We start from the raw sequence: 27,766 nt of genomic DNA, 5'->3' as shown, positions 1-27,766 counted from the left end.
GTGAACCACAGTTCAATCATTTGCGCAACCATTGCTGTTTTTGACACATGATCTTTACCGTGAAGTAATTTCGCATAATGTTGGGAAAAAAAATTTTGGTAAACACGCCTTGCCCTCAGCATACTTCCACACATTATCTTTCATCACACAGCCAGACTGTCTCCACTTGTTTTTCTCCAGCCCCGTCGCGAAGGTCTGCATATCCTGCAAAGAAGAACACATGTCATTGTCATTATCAACAGATAGCAGAGAACATTCAGAGTTGTCCTCGTCTCGGGACGCCGTGACTTTTGCTGCTGCGTCTGCTCTGGAGTTACCTACAGAAACAGAATCTTTGTTGTTAGTGTGCGCTACGCATTTACAAATGGCCAGTTTGTCAAGTAGTAAAATCGCATCCAGCAGTGCTGCCACTAAAGGAGCATTGACTATTGGTCGACCATCAGACTTTAGAAATTTTCTGTGTTTCCACAGAGCCCCAAAATCATGAGCTACCCCAAATGCATACCTAGAGTCAGTGTAAATGGTAGCTTCTTTTTCTGCCATCAAATTACATGCCTCTGTCAATGCCACGAGCTCTGCGGCCTGTGCCGAATAGTGCCCTGGTAATTTACCAGAAGCCATCACATCAAATTCAGTTGTTACAGCGTAACCAACCTTATTCTGGCCTGTTTGTGGATCTTTGAACGCTGAACCATCCACAAAGAGGACATTGTCACAATTTTCAAGTGGTTCGTCAGAGAGGTCAGGTCGTGGTGTACACACCTGTTCAAGTGCTGTTAAACAACAATGATGCCCTTCCCCATCCTCCTCAGTAGGAAGAATAGTAGCTGCATTCAAACCAGTACATCGTTTAACAGTCACATTTGGCATATCTAACAAGATAGTGTGATATCTCAGCCAGCGAGCAGTTGACAGATGCGATGTTTTTTGTTCTTGAAGTATCATGGACAGAGAATGTGGCACCATCAATATCAGATCAGAATAACCAACAAAATCTCTTGAAACCATAACAGCTTTTTCCGCAGCCGCCACTGCTCTTAAGCAACGTGGCAGGTCTGCTACTGCAGGGTCAAGTTTGCTCGAAAAGTAGGCCACAGGTCGCAATCTACCTCCATGATCCTGTAGGAGCAATGACATCATGAACCCATTTCTCTCATCTACCATCTGAACAAATGGTTTTGTTGGTACAGGTAAACCCAATGCAGGGGCTTCAGCCATTTGTAATTTCATGTTTACAAATGCCTGCTCTGCCTCTGTCGTCCACTCTAGTTTGTCAGTGGATTTCATCCCCTTTCCTAATGTTAGGGCTCTCAGGGGTTGTTCCAAAATTGCATAATTTGGAATAAATGTGCGACAATATGAGCACATTCCCAAAAAAGACAACATTTGTTTTTTCGTCAGCGGTTTTGGTACATTTTTTATACCACTCACCCTTTTTTCAGACAGAGATTTACTGTGTGGTGCAATGACATGCCCCAAAAATGTTACCTTTTGTTTAACAAACTGCAATTTTGTCAAACTGACTTTGTGGCCCTCCTTAGCCAGGTGTTTAAGGAGAGTCACAGTGTCTTTCACACATGTCTCCTCATCCTCAGCACATATCAACAAGTCATCAACATACTGTAGCAAAGCAGTTCCAGCTGTCAGGGTCAAAGGTTCCAAACTTCTTAACAACGCTTCATTGTACAAAGTTGGAGATGCTGTAAAACCCTGACACAGACGTATAAAGGTGTAGCCTTTACCATTGAAATTGAATGCAAACCAAAATTGGCTGTCTTTGTCCACTGGCACACTAAAAATGCATTTGCCAGATCAACCACTGAATAGAATTGTGATTTTTCAGGAATTTGTGACAAAATCGTGTACGGATTTGGAACTAATGGAGCCCTTTGTTTGACAGCTGCATTTACTGCTTGTAAATCCTGTACAAAACGCCATTCTGTAGGCATCCCATTATCCCTTATCTTTTTCACAGGAAAAATAGGGGTGCGAACCTCAGAATTGTTGCATGGTACAATAACGCCCTGTTCCAGTAAAGCCTCAAACACTGGGGTAATGCCCTCAATGGCTTCCCTTTTCAAAGGATATTGTTGTTGACATGGTCTGTAATCAGATTTTGCAGTGATTGTAACTGGCTCACAACCTTTAATCAAACCAACATCATACTTGCTTTTAGCCCACAGTTCGCTGGGTATTTCTGCTAAAGCTGGGTGTATGTCTGTAAAGTCAACCATGCAAGAATTCTTCACGCACATCTTGTCAATAGAAGTCACAGTTTTTGAAACAGCTGTTTTTGTTTCACTGTCTACTCTAAATGCTTCTGCGCTTTTGCTAAATTCCATCCCTCTTTCTCTACTCTCCCAGTCATCAGCTTCAACACACTGCTTCACAAACGGCCCTAAATCAGCCCAAGATTGTTGTTTACCCTTGCAAACTGATATGTGAGGCACAGCCTGTGCTGACAAGAGATAGAATGAAAGCTGCTTTTCTGACAGAGACACTGAAACTGCGCAAAAACTGCCATTCCAGTACATTTTCTCCAATTTCAAAGTTTCCTGTTCATCTTTCTCAAACCAAGCTTTTTCAAAATCATCATCCCTATCAATTACGACCTGTGACGTACAATGCAGTTCACCAGGAGACATCATATCACTGTCAAAAGGTTTAACACGTTCTTTAGCCAATTTGCAAATTGAATTAGCCCATTCATTGTCTTCAATGAGCCATTCATAGGCCCACTTCGGCTCTTGTGATTCAATTTGTAAACAACAAAATTCCTCCCCTTCAATCACTCTCACACCAGAGGAATCTGCCGTTAAAATCAAGTTTAGTTTACACAAAATGTCCCTTCCGAGGATGGGAACGGGGCATTTTGGTGAACAAACAAATGCATGTCTGAAAATTTTACCCCCCTCTGTCTCACAGCTCAGCGGAGCTGTAAATCGCTCGATCACTGTATGACCAGATGCAGACAGAGACTCATGAAATTTGTTTTTCAAAGCTATTTCACACTGTAGGTCACATGGTCGTATGCAAGATCTGCTAGCTCCACTATCAGCTAGAAACTCAACCAAAGTGGTCTCACTCAACATAAAATATTTTGGCATATTAAAAATGCTTCATTACCAAAAAAAAACAATGCCATTTCATCAGAAAAATGATCAACATCACTGTGATCAAAATTACAGTGGGAAATGCAAGCTTTTTCTTCATTGCAGAGAGCCAGTATATCAGTGTATGTGAATATGTGTGTATAAAAATGTGTCTGCATTTAAACATGTTAGTAAAAAATGTTCACTTCCCTTTACTGTAGCTGTTGGCTGCTTGCCCAGACCCTCTCCATACTGCTCTTCCCTTTCCGCACATCAGCTCCGTTGTTGGTTTGCGCCTTTCGGGTCAATCCTTGACCAAAAGTCCATCTCGGTGGCAAGCGCAGACATTTGGTAGAGTTTCTCGTCACGTACCCCACAGGCTCTGTAGATTTCATTGCCATCCGTCACATTCCACTTTCTCCATCTTCTGGTATCTTTCTCACCCTTGACACCTTTGTCGCCTTTGAACTTGTGATATCTTTGGTTGTCAGGTCTTGGTTGGATCTTTGGTTGGCTGCTTGTACCAGAGCCATGTGCAGCTCGTTTTCTGCTTTCTTCTTGTCTTGCTCTTGCTTCACTCAGCTTGTCTTCAACATGTTGAGCACACAGCAGAATGTCCGTTAAATGTCCATTTCTCCAGTTCAAACAGATGTCCTCCACTCGCTCGAGGTGGGAATTTCGTTGGTGCGGTCAGAGGTCTTCTGGGACAGTAGCAGTTGAGGTCTGGGTCAGTTCTCAGGGCTCGCAGCTCAGCCACGGGATAGTGATGGTACAGCGGTACATGTATGGAAACAGATGTATAGAAAAGATTAGTAATGCTAATTAATCTTTCATTCACACTTTCACATTTTTCACTTGCTTTTTCCTTCACTTTATCTCCTTCATTCTTTTCCCTACATGACACTTCTTCATTCTCTTCCCTACATGCCAGCTGCCTCAGCAGCATTTTCCTCTTTGCCTCTTATCTTCCTTTCTGAGCCAACAATCAACAGTGTCTCCACACGACAGACACACATTCCTTACACAAAAACAACCTGCTTTTCCTTCTGCCTTCTCAATCAACTCTTTTCAAGAGTTCACACTTAGATATTGCTTGACAACTGTAAGCAGGTTTGGCATGCTGTCCCGGGAGAGAACCCTGAGCTCGGAGATAGTTGAGCCCAGGGCTCCCACCAGGTCCATAGAGCATGTGAGGGGAGTACGAGATCAGGTGGTTCTCGAGAGCTCCCCTTTTTGTAAAGGAGAAAAGGAGGAGAAAGGGGTGGATGGGGGGTTTCTTCGGAAAACGAAGATAAGGGAGTAATGTCTAGCTAGGCTACTTATAGTGGGTTAGGATAGATCTGATTGGCTAACTAATGAGTGTAGATAGGTGGCCAGCTGCTGTCAATTATATCACGTGCTCCTCTCGAAATTAGTTTAAAAACTTCACTTCAAGAGTTCACACTTAGATATTGCTTGACAACTGTAAGCAGGTTTGGCATGCTGTCCCGGGAGAGAACCCTGAGCTCGGAGATAGTTGAGCCCAGGGCTCCCGCCAGGTCCATAGAGCATGTGAGGGGAGTACGAGATCAGGTGGTTCTCGAGAGCTCCCCAAATGCATGAAGCTCGGGACAGCAGCCGTGTATTCGAAGAAACTCCCCAAAAGGCTTGAAATGCTATATCCGGCTGCTGGATATAGTTATTTGAAAAAGAAAAAGGTAAAGAGGGCTCCTTTGGAGCAAAGGGTGAAACAGGTTCCTGCGGGAACCCGAGCAGAGTTGGCGTGGGCTGTGAATACTCCTGCTTGAGTAGAGACTCGGGGAGACCCCTGCGGGGGTCAGAGCCATGGGGTGGGCGGGAATCCTGCTGGAGTCATATAAGGGAAGGGGAAGGAAGGACTCCGGCTGGAGAAGGGGGTGAAGGGGGGCAGGGGGGGCGGGGACTCCGAAGGAGTAATTTGCTCGAGGAACACTCCTTGCGGAGATAGAGCTGGGAGGTGGCAGCACTATATATAATTATATATTTATATGAAACATATAGATATATAAATATATAATGGGGTAATCTAGGGCCTTGGGGGGGAGTTTTTACTGACTCTTGCGAGAGTCGAAGCTCTTGGCTCTCCTGCGGGAGAGAGAGCTGTATGTGCCATCTCCAGCTGGAGTCGGGAAAAGGAATGGTCGGTGAAGCCCCAGCTGGAGGGTGAAATGGCAGTTGGCAGATGACCCCTGCGGGGGTCCGGTGCTCGGGACTAACTCCGCGGGAGTTAGAGCTTGAGGGTGACAGCACTATATATAAATATATATTTATATGCGTGGGTGCATATATATATACATATATATAAATAAATTTTAAAAATAAAAGACAAGTGTGAGAAATAAACAAAAATAATAATAAATAAAAAAAAATAAAAATAAACATAAATAAAAGCTAGGGCCGGGGAGGGTCAGTGACATGACTCGTGTCACAGCTCGGGGTTGGGTGAGCTATTTAGCTGGCTCCAGTAGGAGTCGGGAAAGATGAGGGGGAGGTAAAGACTCTTACTGGAGGGTGACGGGCGCTATAGGTGCTCTGGGGGTGTTCCTGCGGGAACAGAGCGTGAGGGTGACAGCACTATATATAAATTCATATTTATATGCGTGGGTGCATATAGATATAAAATTATATAAATAAAATCAAACAGAGAGAAAAATAAATAGTGCTATACTATATGTCATTATGGAATGACATATAATATAAAAAGCTAAGGCCAGGGCAGTGAGATGATTCCTGCGGGAATCGAAGCTCGGGGTAACGCCCCTGCGGGGGCCAGAGCCATTGGGGGGGGCAGGGTCCTACAGAAGTTAGAAAAGTTGGGGGGCAGTGAAAACTTCTGTGGCAGCGGCCGGGGGGGGGGGGGGGGGGGGGGGGTTGACAAGGGGGCCTGGGCAGGGAGAGAACTCCTACTGGAGTTAGGTGAGTGAAAAGGGGGAGAAGGCTGAGTGCAAATCAGCTGGAAGGAAGAAAGGAAGTTTGATGGCTGGGTCATGCCCGCGCCCTTGGGAGACTGGGTAGTTCCTCTGCCCTCGGGAAGCTGGTATGGTTGGGTCGTGTTCTCTCCCTGGACTAGGCCCATGCCCTTGGCCGCTGGGATTACTGCGTCTGCTGGTGAGGGTCCTCTGAGCTTCCCTGAGATGGCTGTGGCTGAGTCAGATATAAGATTTGAAGGTGTCGGGAGACTACCTTCCTAGTGTTTGTATGTGTTGTTACGATAGCCCTTGTGTGCTGCTGTGGTGGTGGCTCCAATTCTGAATGAGTGACTGGATTATGAATCTGGTGGGAAGCCTGAATAGTCCTATGACTTTAAGGTGTTTTGAAACCAAAAATGGTATTGAACGGAATGTGTGGATGTGTTGAGCAGTGAGAAACTGATGAGGTGTTCTGGGGTAACTTAAAATGTATAAATGAATGCTGACGCAAATTGTGTATGCTGTGGTTATGGGATTATCATCTTAAAAGGAGAGATGGAGTCAGCTGCGGCTCTGCTTCTGATACCAGTTTCTGAAAATAAAGCAAAAAGAGAGTCAGCGATTTCCTATGCAACTAGGAACATGTACAACAGTTTTTTTTTTTTTTTTTTTCAGAATGTATTGACGATATTGCTTGTTAGAAGCGCATTGGCGGCCCCGATAATATACCCCTCGAAGGGGGCTGCATCTGTGTAAAAAGGATATACTGAGGATGAAGTTGAATAGCTAATAAATGAATGGCTTCTATTCCAGCGCTTAAGGAAGTAAGTATAAGCAGGTCGCATGCTTTAAGCGTCACCTGATGGTTACAAACCTTTATGAATTCTTTTCTGTTAAAACAGGAGTCGCCAAATATGGTACCGATGGGCACCAGGTAGCCCACGAGGCTCTCGTGTGTTGCTCACAGGCTTGATCTAAAATAGCTCACCATAACGCCACTTACAAGTAAGCTTTCTCTAATATAGAAGTAATGAAAAAATGTAAATATTTGCAAAGATAAATAAAATAGTGTTGCACATTGATATATTAATTACGGGGTATTTCCTACCCTGTTAAATCATTGTTGGTAACTTTAAGAGAATCATAACATGATCAGTGACTTCACCTGGATCATTATTATTAATTATTACCAAAAACTTAAATTATAATTAAAGTAAATTGAGCAATTTGTTATTTCAGAGGTTGGTGACTCCCATGTTAAACGCTAAAAAAAACATTTTCAAGAAAGCTGAAAACCTGTAACCATTGACTTTCACAGGAAGGAAAGAAATACTAAGGAAGTCAATGCGGCTGTCCGTAGTGCCCAGCCACAATTCATGACACTTCGTATTCTGCCGCGCCGTGGAGCGCTATTTGTACAATTGATTAGTTTATTGATAAAAGTATGAATGTGTGAGTCTGGTGTGTATTAATCTACTATTCTCTGTCATAAGCTCGCCGCGTCACCGCGCCGTCGGCGCCTCTGGTGCGCAACGCTCTTCAGGCAGAGTTTGTTACGGCCAAGATCGGATTTAGATCCTTCTATTGCGGAGATTGTTGCTGCGAGATGAAGTAGGTGAGTGACGAAAAGGCATCCCTGCGGGATAATGCGCATGTGTGTTTGATGTTCTAAGATGGATGCACAGTTTATGCTTAGCGTGATATTTTTGTTCCAGAATATAAAAGGGGACTGATTTGTCGATTTATTCAAGTAGCTTATTAATGCTTGAAATTCTATCACTCCAAATTGATGCTTAAGAATTCTATAGAAGTGCTTAAGCCGGAGGTTCTTCCGCAATGAGAATGCAAATATTAGAAAACCGGTCACTAGTCTAGCTGGGGGATATTAGGGAGAGAGAAACGGGGAACTTGTTGGTGAATTACGTGCAAACGCCGTAGTTATTGGCGAAATCCAGCGGATCGTTTTTAAGCATAAATGTGTGGGCTACTACTGCATCCGAATGTTAAACGGACTACGAAATATAATTGTGACCTCCGATTGCCAGAAATCGGGTGGCAGGTGTAATATTGATTGCAACCGAGCGCTGCAGCCGTCTAGATTAGATAGATTGCTTGGTTTATAACGTGATAAATTAAGCATATTTATTAGGCAGAATCATGCTGTTAAAGCTGAAAAAGGCAGAATTATGAGGAGATGAAAGAGCCGTTATTAGACATTTTTGGAAACGTTCTAATGCCCATTTCAGTAGGGCTGGTATGGATGTGCTTATCGGGGAATTGCTCTGTGATTTCTGGTTTAGCGTTGGTGGACGGCTAGTGAGGTTGTGGGAAGGGAGCGCCGAGATCGGCTGTGCTTCAGTAGACGAAACCACTTGGCTGACGGCGTATGCATCGCCGCAGTAGCTGCGAGCTTGTTTAAATTAGAGGGGAAAAAGCAATGATACGCAAGGTAGAGGGGCGGGGTGCGTAGCCCGTAGGTGGTAAGGATCGCTGAAAGAGGAGGACTGGAGTGTGCACTGGAATCGGGCTGCAGGCTGGAAGAGGTGAGGTGGGATTCCCAAGAGTTGCTTTAATGTCCGGGAGATTGGTTTTATCCGTGTTTAGAATTATGATTGCTGCAATATGTCCAAATCCAATATTGCTTTTTAATCCTTTCCTTGATTCTCCGGGGAGGCGGAGAGATTGCGGGTTTAATGTCTGTTTAGGATAGGGGGTGTGGCAGGAGCGTGTTATGTCCTGGGGGTGGCGGTGAAGACGTGGATTCGCAAGTTTTTTGGGTTTAATGCAGCGGCTTTGAATTGTGGTCCCGGCGTCTAGGAGTTTGGAGGAGTTCAGTGACAGTCGTTGTTGGATATGAGAGACGCATGATGATGCTGGAGAAGGTACGTAGCGGAACTGGGGATTGCATTGTAATCTGGCTGGAGTGGATAGGCCTACGGCCTCTTGTTGGAGCCTCGGTCTCGAGCTGACTTTCATGCTGGGCTGGTTGTTGTTAAGACGGGGCTGGTGTTTTCAGGGAGCGCGGAGCTTTCTTTCTTGTATGTAGCTGCGCTGATGCTGTTGTGATCTCCGCCGCCGTCGCTGTTGTTGTTGTCATTTTTTGTAGTTGCTGACGATGGTAGTAATGGTGGTGTGGTATTGTAGTTGAAGGATAGTATGAGATGTGGAGGATCCGTTTTGTCCTTGAGTAACTTTGGAGGAGCTAGAGCGGATCTGTCGTTTGTTTCTTCGGAAAACGAAGATAAGGGAGTAATGTCTAGCTAGGCTACTTATAGTGGGTTAGGATAGATCTGATTGGCTAACTAATGAGTGTAGATAGGTGGCCAGCTGCTGTCAATTATATCACGTGCTCCTCTCGAAATTAGTTTAAAAACTTCACTTAATTTGTTTAACCTAGTAACACTCAACATTCCCTTTCCCTCAGAAACTTGTGATACTTTATTAGTTTTCCTATATCTTGCATGCTTTTTTTCTTTTTCCATATAATTTTTTCCCATATTCCAAAACACCGGTCTATCATATCTTCGTACTTTGTTTTGAGACGTCCCCATGCTGGCAAAAACTTCCCCTGGACTTTGTCGGTACCTATTAATCTGTCAGACGTCTCCAACAGATTTCGATTTTTCACCTAAAATCGACAAGTTAAGCTTTTCAGCTCTATTTCTCGTGGCACACAATTTCACTTTCCTTTTAGAAGTGAATCGCCCGGCCCCTGATTTCAACCTCCTTCTGGAAGTAAATCGCACAGCCTGGATTTCAGCTTCTTTTTGGAAGTAAATTGTACAGCCCCCTGATTTCAACCCCCTCCCGGGAGTAAATCGCAGTTAGCTAGCCGAACGTATTAAAAAGGTCTTGATCTTAGACAGGCGCCAGATCTCACTTGTATAAGGTCTTGATCTCAGCTAAACGCCAGATCTCACTTGTAAAAGGTCTTGATCTCAGCTAAACGCCAGATCTCACTTGTATAAGGTCTTGATTTCAGCTAAACGCCAGGGGCCTGTTTCAGTAAGGAGGTTCAAACAACTCAGAGTTTAAACTTGAACTCTGAGTTGATTTACCAAGAGATTAAAAACTCAGAGTTTTCGGTTTCAGAACAGCTGATCTGAGTTGGGTCAATCAACTTCGAGTAGACCAACTCAGAGTTAAGTGCGCGCACCGTGACTTTAAAAAGGCATTATCAATGGAGCGCAGACATTACGAGTGACTATGGCAATATCTTATAAAAGAGATCACCATTTCTTTCTCCAGCTGAACTTGATGTTCTCATGCAAAGTTATAGCAAATATGAGTGTGTATATATTTGAAAAGAAGCAACCATCAGTGAAGAAGAGACAGTTAGCGTGGGAAAACAGCTGCTCAAGATAATGCCTAATTTAACTTTTTGAGTATTTAAATATTTAAGTATAATAAAATAAGTAATGTAATTTGTGACGTTTATATTTTTTTCTAAACTTTTTTATACATTTATTAGTTTTAAATGATTTAACAGTGCACTTGTGTGTCTGCCTTTTTTATTGATCAAGTGATAGAGGTTAATATAACATTTAGAAGGTAAGCAGTACTAAAAATAATTTTTAGAAAGAATAATAATCCCATTAATCTAGTTACATGCATGTCGAAGGTGAATTTAATTTAATTATTTATTAAAAAAGGATAAGCCATTCTAGTACAGTTCTTCTGTGTGTGACTAAAATGTAGGCAATAGCTATGTTTCCATCCAAATATATTACATAAGTTTATGTGCAAAACTGGAATATTGCATAAAAGATGCGAATAAAATTCCATCCAACGAGTCAAAGAGAAAAAAATTGTCACTTCCTGATTAAACTGGCACCAAATATCAACAGTAAAAACAGAATTTACTGTGGTAGAAGAAGCTGCGTCGTTTATTTAGCCTAATTAATGTACTTGTGCCTCGATGTCAGAAGACAATGCTGAAACACAATGAACACGTGGGGGCGTCTGAAGCCATGAGACGCGGAGACTCTTGACACGCACCAGACGTTCGGAGGTAATTAATAATATACACTAATACTGAAACAGTTAAGGCATTTTAGAATGACTAAAACAATATTTGAGACGTGTTACAGTGTGCCCAGCCTGCTGGTTTGTCCATTTACACACATTTTCATTATCATATGATCATGATCTTTTTTTTAATGTACATACTGTAATTTGTTCAGTAAAAGTGTTTCCATCGTAGTTTATGCGCACATTTTCTATCGAATAAAAGTTTATCCTACTCAGTTATGCATGTTTTTTATGCATATTTTAAAAAGTTATGTGCATCATGACGTTTCTATCAATCGTTTTTATGCACGTATCCAAAATGAGCATTAAAATAGGTGTGTGGAGATGTAAGGCTAAGGCGAGAAATACCGCTTCATCTTTAAGAAAAGGGAGGAGACAGACAGAAACTCTGAGTTCAGAGAATAAAACCTGCTTCTGACCAGGTTAGATTCACAGAGTAAGTTACCACAGTAACTTACTCTGAGTTAAAGTTACCTCTCTTTCAGAAACAGGCTTGACTTACCCTGCTTTTCTAGAGTTTAACAAACCTGCCATTTTGAAACGGAAAACCCAGAGTTTCTCTCGTTTCAGGGTTAAAATACTCTGAGTTTTCAGTTAACCTCCTTTCTGAAACAGGCCCCTGGTGTCATTCATTACACACAATGCCTCAAAATTGAAGACACTTGTTGCTAATGCTGTAACCACGTATAAAAGCAAGTTTAGAGTGCACAGTTTGCTGAAGATTCCAAACAAACACAATGGATGAAGGCAGAGTCAGGGAAGAGGAATTCAAGTCAGAGGAGGGAGAAGAGCTACAGTAGCCATAGAAGAAGAGGAGTAGGCCAACGAGTATAAGGAGCACGCCAACAAGGAAGAAGAGGAGGCCAACAAGGGAGAGGAAAAGGTCCAGGAGAGGAGAAGGTCTCCTATGCAAGACAACTTCGCACCATCCTTACAGTTTTTCTTGTTTGCTTTGACCAGGTTAAAGAAACTAGGTTCCACTTCATTTTTATTTTCTCATTCCCAGCAGAGCAGAAGACCGGTCTCGCAAATATGTAAACCATTTCTCATTGGGTTGACACATTTTCCCCACCATTTTTCAAAACAGTTTACACAGATATCATTCAAGCAGTCCAAACTCCATTGTTTTAGCTATAGTATCCAAACAGAAACCTTCTATTCCTAACCATTAGAAACCACCAAGATCAGTATGAATTCACAGAAGCACCGATTTCACACTCCTTTACACAAATCTTCACTTAGCAATCTGTCTACAAACATTAAAAATGGTGGAAGGTCTGTGTTGTTCTGTGCCAGCATGGATGGAGGAGGTCAATAGTGGCTATGTCCTATACTCCTAATAGATTTGACGGTATATTGGTTTACATGTGTTCTCTCTGATATTTACATTATTTTATTACTTTTTTCTTCTTCTTTCTGCTACTTACTTTTTTCTTTTTAAATTTTTTTCTTTTTTTTTACGGTATTTCAGTTTTCAATATAAGTTTAATCAAAGCATTTCTTATTCTGAATCCAATTATTTGCAAAAAGGCAAATTTGACAGCCCAAATAGAATTCACAGTTCTGTATTTTGTTTTTTGTTGTCCATTGTCTAATGAATAATTGAAAGAGCTCATATACTTGCTTGCAAGTTGTGTTGTTTGAAGGTAAAACTAGCTTTTGTTGCATATTTTAAATGTTTTGGCACGGTATATGTGTTTTGCAAGCATAATGTTTCATTTTGACCATGAGTGCCGCTGTTTAGGCCTGTGTGTTAACTGTTTTGAAAATGTGGAGTTTTAGTTGACGGCTGCATCAAAGCAAACAAGAAAAACTGTAAGGACAAGCTGCAAGCAACAGTCATTGACCATGTGAATAATACTCTTTGTGCTGCCATGGGTTCGGAGGGGCTTGTTCACCGGCATGCTGTCCCTGAGTCTTACAACACCCAATGTCTTCTCACTTTTCCTAGAGGAGCTAATGAGACATTTTACTGGACCACCGATAACACAATCCTGGGCCCGCACATCACATTTATTTGATCATTTGGGACAATGTCCGCTTCCAGAGAATAAACCAAATCAGAGAGTGGTTCACCACCAAGAGTAACCACTTTTTACAGTTTTTCATGATCGCTAACATATTTAAAATTAAACTTTTCCCACAATTAGCAAAACCATACACTCAAGGAACAAAACACAAGGTGTTTTTCTTGCAGTGCCTGGCAAAAGACAGAATAGCTTGCAATGTGGATGAGGTGATGTGGCCTGATGCAGCTCAGTGACATGATGCGATCTGAAATCGTGCGTAGACCATAGACTGTAAAATATAGGCATAGACATAGAAATTGTGAACGATTTAATTTACTTTCTATTATTTACAATAATAAACTTTTTTTAACTTATATTCCTAATATCTACGTGAGCAGTTAGCACTGTACGTGTAATTAAACAGCATGCACTTACATTGCTTGGGCCACTAATAGAAAATATATGAGTTAATTTTATTATTTTAATTTAATTAATTCCTAAATAGCTGTACATTTTACAAAGTCAAACCTTGTCAAACCAATCTTGCTCATTTAGCATTATTATTACAGTTTCTACATTATTATTACATGACCATTTATGTGAAGCTGCTTTGACACAATCTACATTGTAAAAGCGCTATACAAATAAAGCTGAATTGAATTGAATTGAAGTTTCGTGAATTATAAATTAATTGATTTAAACTTCATTATTATTATTATTATTATTATTATTATTATTTTAACTATGTTTATTATTATTATTATTAATTATTTATTATTTATATGTTGAGATGAGATGAATCGTTTACTCACGTGATTCAGATTGGCGATTCAAATTGTGGTTGCTATAGCAACGCGTGGTATGATTTGACTCCATATATAAACACCGAGACTCGCCGCTATCTGTTGATTGAGGAGAGGCGAATTTCTGAGACATTTGCTGAGGATTACTGTGCTGATACTGCGATTCTTCAAGGAGACCAGAGAATTTCTGACAGAAGACTTTTATTTTACAAGGAGATCGACGCTCAGAGCTGAAATTATTCCTTTTGACACGTTTTGTTGCTCTTTTGTTGTGTTTATTTTGATTTTGATCTTGTTTTTATTGACATTTTTATTGATATTTGATCTTTGTTCTTGTTTTCAGGTTTGCTGGAGTTTGGAGGAGTTTGTCAGATGGGTGAAAACCGCAGTGAGTGTTTTAGTTTTTATTTGTTTATGATCAATCATGATATGATGTTGTGTAATGTTTGGGGAAATGTGATGTAAATAAACTGGTACAAATGAACCCATTTCAACACAACTGTTCCCCGATATAAGTGATCAGATGTCTTTTATTCTCTGTAGATGCAGCTACTAAAGTTAATTGTTGATTAATTCTTATAATCTTATAATAAACGTGATATGTTGTTGTTGTTGTTGTCGTTGTCTCAGGCCGCTCCAGATCCAGGAGTTCTGCTTTCATCCAGGCAGCTGTTCAGGACGTCAGGACACATGATGGTGATGGTGAAACCCAGACCGTGAGCCAAGAGCTTGATGGATTTCTCGCACCTCTGCCTTCCCTGTTGGCCAAATCTGTGTCCACAGATCAGGGTAACAGGAAGAGGAAGCGGCAGAGCGGCAGCCAGCAAACACCAGAAGATGAACGTCCGTCCACCTCATCTAGAAGAGCTCTCAAACGCTCTCGCAGAGGTCAGAATGGCTTTTTGAAGAAGTGATGATGATGTTTCAGTAATGCTCTTTTACAGTTTTCTCTACTGCTGCATGTTTTCTTTGAACACACATTTCTACTGCTCCTCTGTGTTGCAGACGCGTATGCAAAGGGCCCACTGCTGGGAGACGGTGGATTTGGCTCTGTGTTTGCTGGGATGCGCAGGTCTGATGGACTGCCAGTAAGTCGTTTTCTCCGCTCTTCATTCAAACAGCCTTTAGAAATCCTGATCTCAGTAAATGTGATGTGTGAGGATCAGGCAGGTGTGATTTATTATGCTTTATCTGTCTACAGGTCGCCATCAAGTATGTGTCTAAAGAGCGGACACAGAGGAGACTGAGAGTTGTGAGTTCAGTGTGAACCTGTTGTTGTGTTTGATGTTTCATTGGGTTCTGAATCCAATCGTTTGTCCTGCAGGAAGGTCAGGGTCGGCTGCCGCTGGAGGTGGCACTGATGACCCGCGTCAATTCAGCTCCTGCCTGCCCCAACGTCCTGCAGCTGCTAGACTGGTTTGACCGTCCCAGACGCTACATCCTGATCCTGGAGCGTCCGGATCCCTGCCAAGACCTCCAGAGCTTCTGTGAGGAGAACGGCTGTCTGGATGAGGGTCTGGCCAAGAAAGTGCTGGTGCAGCTGATCGCGGCTCTGAAACACTGCGAGAGCCGCGGAGTCCTGCACCGGGACGTCAAGCCAGAGAACCTGCTGATCTCCACAGAGTCCCAGGACATCAAGCTGCTGGACTTCGGCTGTGGAGATCTGCTCAAGCGCTCGGCCTACAAATACTTCGCAGGTGGGTTTGTGTTGCAGAAGGAAACACTCTGTGGATGTTTGTGAGCTTTTGATGATCCACCAAAGGGAATTTGTGTGTGCTGGAGTGTTTTGAACGGGTGTTTGTGTCTCCTTGTGTCTCTCAGGAACGATTCAATACGCTCCACCTGAGTGGTTCTGCAGACAGCGCTACCATGCGGGTCCAGCTACGGTGTGGTCAGTGGGAGTGACCCTCTTCAACATCCTGTGCAACCGTTTCCCCTTCGGAGGCTCACTGAGGGTCACGTCCAGGAGCAAACTGACCTTCCCCATAACTCTGTCAACAGGTAAGAGACTCACTGAGAGATCAGCAGAAGTGTGTTGCTCTGTGTTTCTGAACACGGTGTTGTGTGTATCAGAGTGCCGTCAGCTGATTGGCTGGTGTCTCAGTCCAGCGGCGGCTGATCGGCCCAGTTTGGACGATATTGAGCGCCATCCCTGGTTACAGTGAACAGGTGGCCAGTGACTTGACACTTATCTGAGTGACGCACTCATGGCTTTGATTGTGTTGTTAGGGTCAGTCTGGATTAATGATCTTAATGATTTGTGTAGGGTGAGCAGGAGTCACACAGGAAGTGCAGAGAACTGCTTCCTGATCACCTGCAGAATGAGGAGTGGGCACCTCACTAACTAATGGCCGACTCACCCAGGGCCGGGGCCCCTTTACCTGCACTAAGCCACCGCTTCAGATGACTTTAATGTTAATAGGGATTTTAATAATAAACGTATTATTTAGACAAATAATCCAGGTGTAGTGTCTTCCTAGAGTGACTGGAGAGAGCTCAAATAAAGGGAGAGTTCACACAGAAATCCAGATTTACTCACTGTTTACTCAAACTCAAGCGGTTTCAAATCTTTAAGAGTTTCTTGTTTTCTGTTTTGCACAAAATAAAATGTTTTGAAGAAGCTGAAAACCTGTAACCGTTGACTTTCATAGTAGCAAAAACAAACAAGTCAATGGGTACAGCTTTTCAGCTTTCTTCAAAATATCTTCTTTTGTATTGAACAGAATAAAGAAACTCAAACAGGTTTGGAGCAAGTGAAAGGGAGTTAATGATACAGAATTGTTATTTTGGGGTGAACTATCCATTTAAGTCCTCTTAATGGAGGTTTTCATAATGGTTTTAAAATGAAGATTGCAGCTCTACTGACTGAGGCTAAAGGTGTGATGAAATATTGTTTTGGTTGTTATTCCATTAAATGATCTTATAGATCTATAATATATAAGTTTTGGTGGAGTTGTTGTGGTAATTTGCCCACAGTAGCAGTAAAACCTCTGAAATGGTGTACACATCTGATGATCTAAGACCTAGTTTTTTGTTTTTTTAATATTAGGAATGTTCAGAGCTCTGTTAGATGTACATTTGCATTCTACATTTCTGTTGTTGTAGCAGGGAGATGTTTGTTTTGTGGCATGAAAAGAGTTTAAGAACTTCAGTTTTAGCTGGGAGTACTACTGCATATGCACTCATGTGATTGGCTTAAATTATATTAAACTGAGAGACCCAGAAACAACACTGAGTCCTTTCCGAGACTGCAAGTCAAATATTCTGAAAAAAACATTTAACCTTTCTTAAATGTATTTACATTTTTAATCATTAAAAACTTACAATATTAGAATCAATGAAAATAGGATGCAGATGCCAGAACATTGTCATTAACACTCTTTTGAATCATATTTCTACTAAAGAACAATGACTTTAGTTTACTCTACTTTACATTCTGCTGGTTCTGACATTAGAATAAATACTGAAGTCTGAACTCTGAGCTCTTTCATTCCTCTGCCTTTGTTGCTGTGTGGAAGGCATGTCTAATGAAGCATAACACACTTCATCACCAGCCTGAAACAGAATATATTTAATTAAAATAATAAACAAATAAATAAACAAATAAATATATTACATTATATTGATGTAATTTATGTTGCTGCTAAACTATTGCGAATAATATATATTAAAATTATTCTCAAAATGTGCTCATACTGTACCTCAACATGTCTGTTCTCAGCCCCAGAACCTACAGAAACTTAACAAAAGATAAGAATAATTTACATTTTATAATTTGAGATATACATTTTTTACGAATAGCTGATGACCTGTAGTTTTCTTCTGACAGAGGCAGTAGACGCAGATGGAGAAGAGGAGAACACACACCGAACACACACTGAACAGCAGATTCCAGCAGAAAACACACTCTGATGCAGGTGATGTGGAGGTGCTGTTAAACCGTTCAGCACAAGGAGACTCTTGCTCTAAAATGAACAACAGGCCATTATTAAAGTGAATATATATTTAGTTATTATATTCATTTTATTTTATCTTTACTGATTACACACAATAATGAAAAATATGAGTTTAACACGGATGAATTTGCTAAAAGAGGTTGGAAAATCAGAAGTTAAAGATTCTAATATTAAATACACTATAAATCATCGTTTTACAAAATATAATGAATTTGCTGTTAATTTAATTTAAAGTATTATTAGAAACTAAGATACACTTTAAAAACTAATTATAAACACTTATTTTACTAATATACTTTATTAAATATACATTATTTCTGTATTTGAAGTCGGACTATGGCTGCAGGATTGTGTTGCTTAATTATTTGCAGGACTTTGCATTAATTATCGATAAAATTCATTCAAATAATATTAAAATAATAAAACTTTAGGTAAACATGTAAACTTATCATTAAAGCACAGCTATATTATGAAGAGATAAACTATAATTGACACTAATATTAGCTGTAATCCATAATCATCAAAATGAACTGAAATAAACACTTGAAATAAATTATTCTGAGTGTAATGAATGATTAAATAATTCCCCAGCACGGTTTAATTGAGAAAATATCTTTTGCAACACATTTTTAAACATAATATGTTAAATAAATAATCTCTAATAACTCATGACACAATATTTTAATAGTTATTTTACAAGACACTAGTATTCAGCTTAAAGTGCAGTTTAAAGGCTTAACTGGGTTAATTAGGTTAACTAAAGTTAGTTTAATTTAGGCAAATCATAGGACAACAGTGTTTGGTTCTGTAGCCAAAAAATAAAAAATAAATAAAAATCTTACAGGGCTAATAATAATGTGCTTAATTTTTTGTTTGTTTTTATCAAAAACTGTTTTCACTTCAGCCAAACTGAAAAATAAACTTCACTGATCTGATAAGATCTCTTAGATCATTGTCACAAAGCACAGATTTTCCATTAGGCTTTCTTTAGTCTTGTGTATTGATTAATGTGCGCGAGGGCAACTATTGGTTTAATGAGGGAGTTTTCTGAGAGATGAAGAGCTGTAAAGTGAGTGTTCAATTACAAAAAGAAATGATTATACAAACTCAGTGTTTCCTTTTATTAACATTGACAAAACCGTATTACTTTAAAAGAAATATGATTATCAAAGCATGTCTTAGAGCGAATAAGCCCAACAGGTTTTTTATGTAATCGCCTTTTATCTTAATTTATATATAAAATAAATGTTTAATTAGTAATCACTACTGATGGGTTAGATTTTCAATATTCAATATTGTTCAGTAATTATTCAGCAGTAATTAAACATCTCTGTAGCATTTCCTCCTGCAGATGTGGTTCAGTCAGTTCAGCACTGCAGGGAGCTGTCCATTGTGCTGAATTTACTCCACACTAAACTCTCTTCTCACATTAAATTCATTATAAGTGTCTGATCAGTGAACAGGATACTGTCATTTCTCAACAACTAAAGAAGGTCTAATGTAGAAATTAAAAGATAATAGGAAATACAGCAGATGGATTTGCTTTATGAAAGGAAATTTTGTTGAATGATTATTACAATTTGGTTTAAATGTTGAATGTTGCACTCGTACATGTTGCATTGCTCTGCTCTTCTTTAAATAAATCAAACCTCAGTTGTGTGCTGTTTACACTGTCTCTGATTCATGGCACGTATTTTAATAAATCAGACTTTTGCATCTTCAGTTTCTCATCAATTCCAAGTCATGAAAATATTAAAAGCAACATTTACAGCTGCAGCGTGCACTAAATATTTTCTTACTTTTCTTATTTCTGTTTTTTTCTAACCACAGTTTATCTCATGCATTGATGTGTGTATTGAGCATGCAAGATCACCAGCTTGACCACAAACAGTTTTAGGACATTCAGTCTGTTGCATGCCTGAATAAAAACACTTGTGGTTTGTGTTCTCGCCTAGCTTTTCACAGCAACTGCAACATCACTGCACCAGGAGCGTCAGTAAAGACCAAGAAGAAGAAGAAGAAACACAGCACTGAGCCTGAAAGCTGATGTACTGTAGGCTGCAAGCAGAATCCTTTATGACCCAGGGATAATTTAATATAAAAAATGTATATCAATATAATAAATGAATCATATTATTAATCATATTATTCACTTTATAAATAATTTTTAACTACATTCAAAAAATAGAAACCTGTTTACCTTTAATATGTTTACTTTAATTAACTTTGATATATTTTTACTACTGTAAACTGGTGTATAAAATCAGGCCGCTTCAAGGCAGACTTTGCACCCTTAACAGAAGTTCAGAAGCTCAAATCACATCAAATCATCAAACGTAATGACAAACGAGAGATGTTTTTCTGAATTTAATACAATCTTTTTTTGTTTTAATATAAATGAACAAGGCTAGATCGGTTAGGAAAATTCTAGCAAATGTACAAGCTAATTGTCATTACAGACCTTGTGACAGTAATTTAGCTTATTGAAAGCTGTATATTAGTGATGAAAACAGCTATTTAGATTCATACAAACAGAAATAATGTATTTATAAACTTGCACCTTTCTGCTGTGGACGCCATCTTGTGGTCAGACGCGGGAACTCATTCGGCAGGTGAACTTTTGGGCTTTCTAGCCGTTGAGTGAACACAAAGTCCCTTAAAAAGCCTTCACATACATCCAAAATAACGAAAACATTAATAAAACTTAATAATATTAAATCTGAAAACAAGAGCAAATGAAAAGTACATAAATATGACTGAACCATGTAGCCTACCAGATGATGATACAAACGGCCATGTGATCTGAAATCGTGCGTAGACCATAGACTGTAAAATATAGGCATAGACATAGAAATTGTGAACGATTTAATTTACTTTCTATTATTTACAATAATAAACTTTTTTTAACTTATATTCCTAATATCTACGTGAGCAGTTAGCACTGTACGTGTAATTAAACAGCATGCACTTACATTGCTTGGGCCACTAATAGAAAATATATGAGTTAATTTTATTATTTTAATTTAATTAATTCCTAAATAGCTGTACATTTTACAAAGTCAAACCTTGTCAAACCAATCTTGCTCATTTAGCATTATTATTACAGTTTCTACATTATTATTACATGACCATTTATGTGAAGCTGCTTTGACACAATCTACATTGTAAAAGCGCTATACAAATAAAGCTGAATTGAATTGAATTGAAGTTTCGTGAATTATAAATTAATTGATTTAAACTTCATTATTATTATTATTATTATTATTTTAACTATGTTTATTATTATTATTAATTATTTATTATTTATATGTTGAGATGAGATGAATCGTTTACTCACGTGATTCAGATTGGCGATTCAAATTGTGGTTGCTATAGCAACGCGTGGTATGATTTGACTCCATATATAAACACCGAGACTCGCCGCTATCTGTTGATTGAGGAGAGGCGAATTTCTGAGACATTTGCTGAGGATTACTGTGCTGATACTGCGATTCTTCAAGGAGACCAGAGAATTTCTGACAGAAGACTTTTATTTTACAAGGAGATCGACGCTCAGAGCTGAAATTATTCCTTTTGACACGTTTTGTTGCTCTTTTGTTGTGTTTATTTTGATTTTGATCTTGTTTTTATTGACATTTTTATTGATATTTGATCTTTGTTCTTGTTTTCAGGTTTGCTGGAGTTTGGAGGAGTTTGTCAGATGGGTGAAAACCGCAGTGAGTGTTTTAGTTTTTATTTGTTTATGATCAATCATGATATGATGTTGTGTAATGTTTGGGGAAATGTGATGTAAATAAACTGGTACAAATGAACCCATTTCAACACAACTGTTCCCCGATATAAGTGATCAGATGTCTTTTATTCTCTGTAGATGCAGCTACTAAAGTTAATTGTTGATTAATTCTTATAATCTTATAATAAACGTGATATGTTGTTGTTGTTGTTGTCGTTGTCTCAGGCCGCTCCAGATCCAGGAGTTCTGCTTTCATCCAGGCAGCTGTTCAGGACGTCAGGACACATGATGGTGATGGTGAAACCCAGACCGTGAGCCAAGAGCTTGATGGATTTCTCGCACCTCTGCCTTCCCTGTTGGCCAAATCTGTGTCCACAGATCAGGGTAACAGGAAGAGGAAGCGGCAGAGCGGCAGCCAGCAAACACCAGAAGATGAACGTCCGTCCACCTCATCTAGAAGAGCTCTCAAACGCTCTCGCAGAGGTCAGAATGGCTTTTTGAAGAAGTGATGATGATGTTTCAGTAATGCTCTTTTACAGTTTTCTCTACTGCTGCATGTTTTCTTTGAACACACATTTCTACTGCTCCTCTGTGTTGCAGACGCGTATGCAAAGGGCCCACTGCTGGGAGACGGTGGATTTGGCTCTGTGTTTGCTGGGATGCGCAGGTCTGATGGACTGCCAGTAAGTCGTTTTCTCCGCTCTTCATTCAAACAGCCTTTAGAAATCCTGATCTCAGTAAATGTGATGTGTGAGGATCAGGCAGGTGTGATTTATTATGCTTTATCTGTCTACAGGTCGCCATCAAGTATGTGTCTAAAGAGCGGACACAGAGGAGACTGAGAGTTGTGAGTTCAGTGTGAACCTGTTGTTGTGTTTGATGTTTCATTGGGTTCTGAATCCAATCGTTTGTCCTGCAGGAAGGTCAGGGTCGGCTGCCGCTGGAGGTGGCACTGATGACCCGCGTCAATTCAGCTCCTGCCTGCCCCAACGTCCTGCAGCTGCTAGACTGGTTTGACCGTCCCAGACGCTACATCCTGATCCTGGAGCGTCCGGATCCCTGCCAAGACCTCCAGAGCTTCTGTGAGGAGAACGGCTGTCTGGATGAGGGTCTGGCCAAGAAAGTGCTGGTGCAGCTGATCGCGGCTCTGAAACACTGCGAGAGCCGCGGAGTCCTGCACCGGGACGTCAAGCCAGAGAACCTGCTGATCTCCACAGAGTCCCAGGACATCAAGCTGCTGGACTTCGGCTGTGGAGATCTGCTCAAGCGCTCGGCCTACAAATACTTCGCAGGTGGGTTTGTGTTGCAGAAGGAAACACTCTGTGGATGTTTGTGAGCTTTTGATGATCCACCAAAGGGAATTTGTGTGTGCTGGAGTGTTTTGAACGGGTGTTTGTGTCTCCTTGTGTCTCTCAGGAACGATTCAATACGCTCCACCTGAGTGGTTCTGCAGACAGCGCTACCATGCGGGTCCAGCTACGGTGTGGTCAGTGGGAGTGACCCTCTTCAACATCCTGTGCAACCGTTTCCCCTTCGGAGGCTCACTGAGGGTCACGTCCAGGAGCAAACTGACCTTCCCCATAACTCTGTCAACAGGTAAGAGACTCACTGAGAGATCAGCAGAAGTGTGTTGCTCTGTGTTTCTGAACACGGTGTTGTGTGTATCAGAGTGCCGTCAGCTGATTGGCTGGTGTCTCAGTCCAGCGGCGGCTGATCGGCCCAGTTTGGACGATATTGAGCGCCATCCCTGGTTACAGTGAACAGGTGGCCAGTGACTTGACACTTATCTGAGTGACGCACTCATGGCTTTGATTGTGTTGTTAGGGTCAGTCTGGATTAATGATCTTAATGATTTGTGTAGGGTGAGCAGGAGTCACACAGGAAGTGCAGAGAACTGCTTCCTGATCACCTGCAGAATGAGGAGTGGGCACCTCACTAACTAATGGCCGACTCACCCAGGGCCGGGGCCCCTTTACCTGCACTAAGCCACCGCTTCAGATGACTTTAATGTTAATAGGGATTTTAATAATAAACGTATTATTTAGACAAATAATCCAGGTGTAGTGTCTTCCTAGAGTGACTGGAGAGAGCTCAAATAAAGGGAGAGTTCACACAGAAATCCAGATTTACTCACTGTTTACTCAAACTCAAGCGGTTTCAAATCTTTAAGAGTTTCTTGTTTTCTGTTTTGCACAAAATAAAATGTTTTGAAGAAGCTGAAAACCTGTAACCGTTGACTTTCATAGTAGCAAAAACAAACAAGTCAATGGGTACAGCTTTTCAGCTTTCTTCAAAATATCTTCTTTTGTATTGAACAGAATAAAGAAACTCAAACAGGTTTGGAGCAAGTGAAAGGGAGTTAATGATACAGAATTGTTATTTTGGGGTGAACTATCCATTTAAGTCCTCTTAATGGAGGTTTTCATAATGGTTTTAAAATGAAGATTGCAGCTCTACTGACTGAGGCTAAAGGTGTGATGAAATATTGTTTTGGTTGTTATTCCATTAAATGATCTTATAGATCTATAATATATAAGTTTTGGTGGAGTTGTTGTGGTAATTTGCCCACAGTAGCAGTAAAACCTCTGAAATGGTGTACACATCTGATGATCTAAGACCTAGTTTTTTGTTTTTTTAATATTAGGAATGTTCAGAGCTCTGTTAGATGTACATTTGCATTCTACATTTCTGTTGTTGTAGCAGGGAGATGTTTGTTTTGTGGCATGAAAAGAGTTTAAGAACTTCAGTTTTAGCTGGGAGTACTACTGCATATGCACTCATGTGATTGGCTTAAATTATATTAAACTGAGAGACCCAGAAACAACACTGAGTCCTTTCTGAGACTGCAAGTCAAATATTCTGAAAAAAACATTTAACCTTTCTTAAATGTATTTACATTTTTAATCATTAAAAACTTACAATATTAGAATCAATGAAAATAGGATGCAGATGCCAGAACATTGTCATTAACACTCTTTTGAATCATATTTCTACTAAAGAACAATGACTTTAGTTTACTCTACTTTACATTCTGCTGGTTCTGACATTAGAATAAATACTGAAGTCTGAACTCTGAGCTCTTTCATTCCTCTGCCTTTGTTGCTGTGTGGAAGGCATGTCTAATGAAGCATAACACACTTCATCACCAGCCTGAAACAGAATATATTTAATTAAAATAAGAAACAAATAAATAAACAAATAAATATATTATATTATATTGATGTAATTTATGTTGCTGCTAAACTATTGCGAATAATATATATTAAAATTATTCTCAAAATGTGCTCATACTGTACCTCAACATGTCTGTTCTCAGCCCCAGAACCTACAGAAACTTAACAAAAGATAAGAATAATTTACATTTTATAATTTGAGATATACATTTTTTACGAATAGCTGATGACCTGTAGTTTTCTTCTGACAGAGGCAGTAGACGCAGATGGAGAAGAGGAGAACACACACCGAACACACACCGAACAGCAGATTCCAGCAGAAAACACACTCTGATGCAGGTGATGTGGAGGTGCTGTTAAACCGTTCAGCACAAGGAGACTCTTGCTCTAAAATGAACAACAGGCCATTATTAAAGTGAATATATATTTAGTTATTATATTCATTTTATTTTATCTTTACTGATTACACACAATAATGAAAAATATGAGTTTAACACGGATGAATTTGCTAAAAGTGGTTGGAAAATCAGAAGTTAAAGATTCTAATATTAAATACACTATAAATCATCGTTTTACAAAATATAATGAATTTGCTGTTAATTTAATTTAAAGTATTATTAGAAACTAAGATACACTTTAAAAACTAATTATAAACACTTATTTTACTAATATACTTTATTAAATATACATTATTTCTGTATTTGAAGTCGGACTATGGCTGCAGGATTGTGTTGCTTAATTATTTGCAGGACTTTGCATTAATTATCGATAAAATTCATTCAAATAATATTAAAATAATAAAACTTTAGGTAAACATGTAAACTTATCATTAAAGCACAGCTATATTATGAAGAGATAAACTATAATTGACACTAATATTAGCTGTAATCCATAATCATCAAAATGAACTGAAATAAACACTTGAAATAAATTATTCTGAGTGTAATGAATGATTAAATAATTCCCCAGCACGGTTTAATTGAGAAAATATCTTTTGCAACACATTTTTAAACATAATATGTTAAATAAATAATCTCTAATAACTCATGACACAATATTTTAATAGTTATTTTACAAGACACTAGTATTCAGCTTAAAGTGCAGTTTAAAGGCTTAACTGGGTTAATTAGGTTAACTAAAGTTAGTTTAATTTAGGCAAATCATAGGACAACAGTGTTTGGTTCTGTAGCCAAAAAAAAAAAAAAAAAAAAATCTTACAGGGCTAATAATAATGTGCTTAATTTTTTGTTTGTTTTTATCAAAAACTGTTTTCACTTCAGCCAAACTGAAAAATAAACTTCACTGATCTGATAAAATCTCTTAGATCATTGTCACAAAGCACAGATTTTCCATTAGGCTTTCTTTAGTCTTGTGTATTGATTAATGTGCGCGAGGGCAACTATTGGTTTAATGAGGGAGTTTTCTGAGAGATGAAGAGCTGTAAAGTGAGTGTTCAATTACAAAAAGAAATGATTATACAAACTCAGTGTTTCCTTTTATTAACATTGACAAAACCGTATTACTTTAAAAGAAATATGATTATCAAAGCATGTCTTAGAGCGAATAAGCCCAACAGGTTTTTTATGTAATCGCCTTTTATCTTAATTTATATATAAAATAAATGTTTAATTAGTAATCACTACTGATGGGTTAGATTTTCAATATTCAATATTGTTCAGTAATTATTCAGCAGTAATTAAACATCTCTGTAGCATTTCCTCCTGCAGATGTGGTTCAGTCAGTTCAGCACTGCAGGGAGCTGTCCATTGTGCTGAATTTACTCCACACTAAACTCTCTTCTCACATTAAATTCATTATAAGTGTCTGATCAGTGAACAGGATACTGTCATTTCTCAACAACTAAAGAAGGTCTAATGTAGAAATTAAAAGATAATAGGAAATACAGCAGATGGATTTGCTTTATGAAAGGAAATTTTGTTGAATGATTATTACAATTTGGTTTAAATGTTGAATGTTGCACTCGTACATGTTGCATTGCTCTGCTCTTCTTTAAATAAATCAAACCTCAGTTGTGTGCTGTTTACACTGTCTCTGATTCATGGCACGTATTTTAATAAATCAGACTTTTGCATCTTCAGTTTCTCATCAATTCCAAGTCATGAAAATATTAAAAGCAACATTTACAGCTGCAGCGTGCACTAAATATTTTCTTACTTTTCTTATTTCTGTTTTTTTCTAACCACAGTTTATCTCATGCATTGATGTGTGTATTGAGCATGCAAGATCACCAGCTTGACCACAAACAGTTTTAGGACATTCAGTCTGTTGCATGCCTGAATAAAAACACTTGTGGTTTGTGTTCTCGCCTAGCTTTTCACAGCAACTGCAACATCACTGCACCAGGAGCGTCAGTAAAGACCAAGAAGAAGAAGAAGAAACACAGCACTGAGCCTGAAAGCTGATGTACTGTAGGCTGCAAGCAGAATCCTTTATGACCCAGGGATAATTTAATATAAAAAATGTATATCAATATAATAAATGAATCATATTATTAATCATATTATTCACTTTATAAATAATTTTTAACTACATTCAAAAAATAGAAACCTGTTTACCTTTAATATGTTTACTTTAATTAACTTTGATATATTTTTACTACTGTAAACTGGTGTATAAAATCAGGCCGCTTCAAGGCAGACTTTGCACCCTTAACAGAAGTTCAGAAGCTCAAATCACATCAAATCATCAAACGTAATGACAAACGAGAGATGTTTTTCTGAATTTAATACAATCTTTTTTTGTTTTAATATAAATGAACAAGGCTAGATCGGTTAGGAAAATTCTAGCAAATGTACAAGCTAATTGTCATTACAGACCTTGTGACAGTAATTTAGCTTATTGAAAGCTGTATATTAGTGATGAAAACAGCTATTTAGATTCATACAAACAGAAATAATGTATTTATAAACTTGCACCTTTCTGCTGTGGACGCCATCTTGTGGTCAGACGCGGGAACTCATTCGGCAGGTGAACTTTTGGGCTTTCTAGCCGTTGAGTGAACACAAAGTCCCTTAAAAAGCC

General features: G+C 39.3%; 3 protein-coding genes and 1 long non-coding RNA gene across 15 annotated transcripts in view; 3 read left to right on the top strand and 1 right to left on the bottom strand.

Annotated features, from left to right (window-relative positions):
- Positions 1-27,766, bottom strand: part of rufy3 (RUN and FYVE domain containing 3) — an 881,807-nt gene that overhangs the window by 247,354 nt on the left and 606,687 nt on the right. The gene's annotated exons all lie outside the window — the stretch shown is intronic.
- The window catches only part of LOC148679708 (uncharacterized), an 890,299-nt gene that overhangs the window by 650,511 nt on the left and 212,022 nt on the right, over positions 1-27,766 (top strand). The window lies entirely within an intron of this gene.
- On the top strand, positions 13,844-19,866 carry LOC147844136 (serine/threonine-protein kinase pim-3-like). 5 transcript variants are annotated; one of them, XM_087253971.1, is made up of 8 exons: positions 13,844-14,250; positions 14,493-14,750; positions 14,868-14,950; positions 15,064-15,114; positions 15,187-15,559; positions 15,684-15,863; positions 17,692-17,779; positions 19,774-19,866. In XM_087253971.1, exons 1-7 carry the CDS (start codon positions 14,235-14,237, stop codon positions 17,772-17,774), a joined length of 1,044 nt encoding a protein of 347 aa, XP_087110097.1. In that variant the 5' UTR covers positions 13,844-14,234; the 3' UTR covers positions 17,775-17,779; positions 19,774-19,866. The 5 variants fall into 5 exon arrangements, with proteins under 5 accessions (XP_087110097.1, XP_087110095.1, XP_087110096.1 ...); XM_087253969.1 differs by lacking the exons at positions 17,692-17,779; positions 19,774-19,866 and adding exons at positions 15,936-16,031; positions 16,129-17,083; XM_087253970.1 differs by lacking the exon at positions 19,774-19,866 and having other exon boundaries at positions 17,692-17,915.
- Positions 17,712-27,243, top strand: LOC147844135 (serine/threonine-protein kinase pim-3-like). Of its 8 annotated transcripts, none has more exons than XM_087253993.1 (9): positions 19,784-19,866; positions 21,490-21,534; positions 21,777-22,034; positions 22,152-22,234; positions 22,348-22,398; positions 22,471-22,843; positions 22,968-23,147; positions 24,976-25,063; positions 27,056-27,243. In XM_087253993.1, the coding sequence occupies exons 2-8, from the start codon at positions 21,519-21,521 to the stop codon at positions 25,056-25,058; spliced, it is 1,044 nt and encodes a 347-aa protein (XP_087110119.1). In that variant the 5' UTR covers positions 19,784-19,866; positions 21,490-21,518; the 3' UTR covers positions 25,059-25,063; positions 27,056-27,243. The 8 variants fall into 8 exon arrangements, with proteins under 8 accessions (XP_088507132.1, XP_087110117.1, XP_087110115.1 ...); XM_087253988.1 differs by lacking the exons at positions 19,784-19,866; positions 24,976-25,063; positions 27,056-27,243 and adding exons at positions 20,116-20,430; positions 23,220-23,315; positions 23,413-23,602; XM_087253992.1 differs by lacking the exon at positions 19,784-19,866 and adding an exon at positions 20,243-20,430.

Source organism: Danio rerio, chromosome 5 (genome assembly GCF_052040795.2).
Source record: "Danio rerio strain M-AB ecotype USA chromosome 5, GRCz13ab, whole genome shotgun sequence".
Classification (NCBI taxonomy): Eukaryota; Metazoa; Chordata; class Actinopteri; order Cypriniformes; family Danionidae; genus Danio; species Danio rerio.
Note: the sequence above shows the minus strand (reverse complement) of the source record. Positions and strands in the feature narration are given on the sequence as shown.

What these genes read in the sequence shown, in the direction of transcription:
- LOC147844136 (XM_087253968.1), top strand. An exon ending in GCAGGTCTGATGGACTGCCA is followed by an intron (nt 14,951 to 15,063) that starts GTAAGTCGTTTT and finishes ATCTGTCTACAG; the next exon opens with GTCGCCATCAAGTATGTGTC. An exon ending in CACAGAGGAGACTGAGAGTT is followed by an intron (nt 15,115 to 15,186) that starts GTGAGTTCAGTG and finishes TTTGTCCTGCAG; the next exon opens with GAAGGTCAGGGTCGGCTGCC.
- LOC147844135 (XM_087253987.1), top strand. An exon ending in TCTCAAACGCTCTCGCAGAG is followed by an intron (nt 22,035 to 22,151) that starts GTCAGAATGGCT and finishes TCTGTGTTGCAG; the next exon opens with ACGCGTATGCAAAGGGCCCA. An exon ending in CCCCATAACTCTGTCAACAG is followed by an intron (nt 23,148 to 23,219) that starts GTAAGAGACTCA and finishes TGTGTGTATCAG; the next exon opens with AGTGCCGTCAGCTGATTGGC.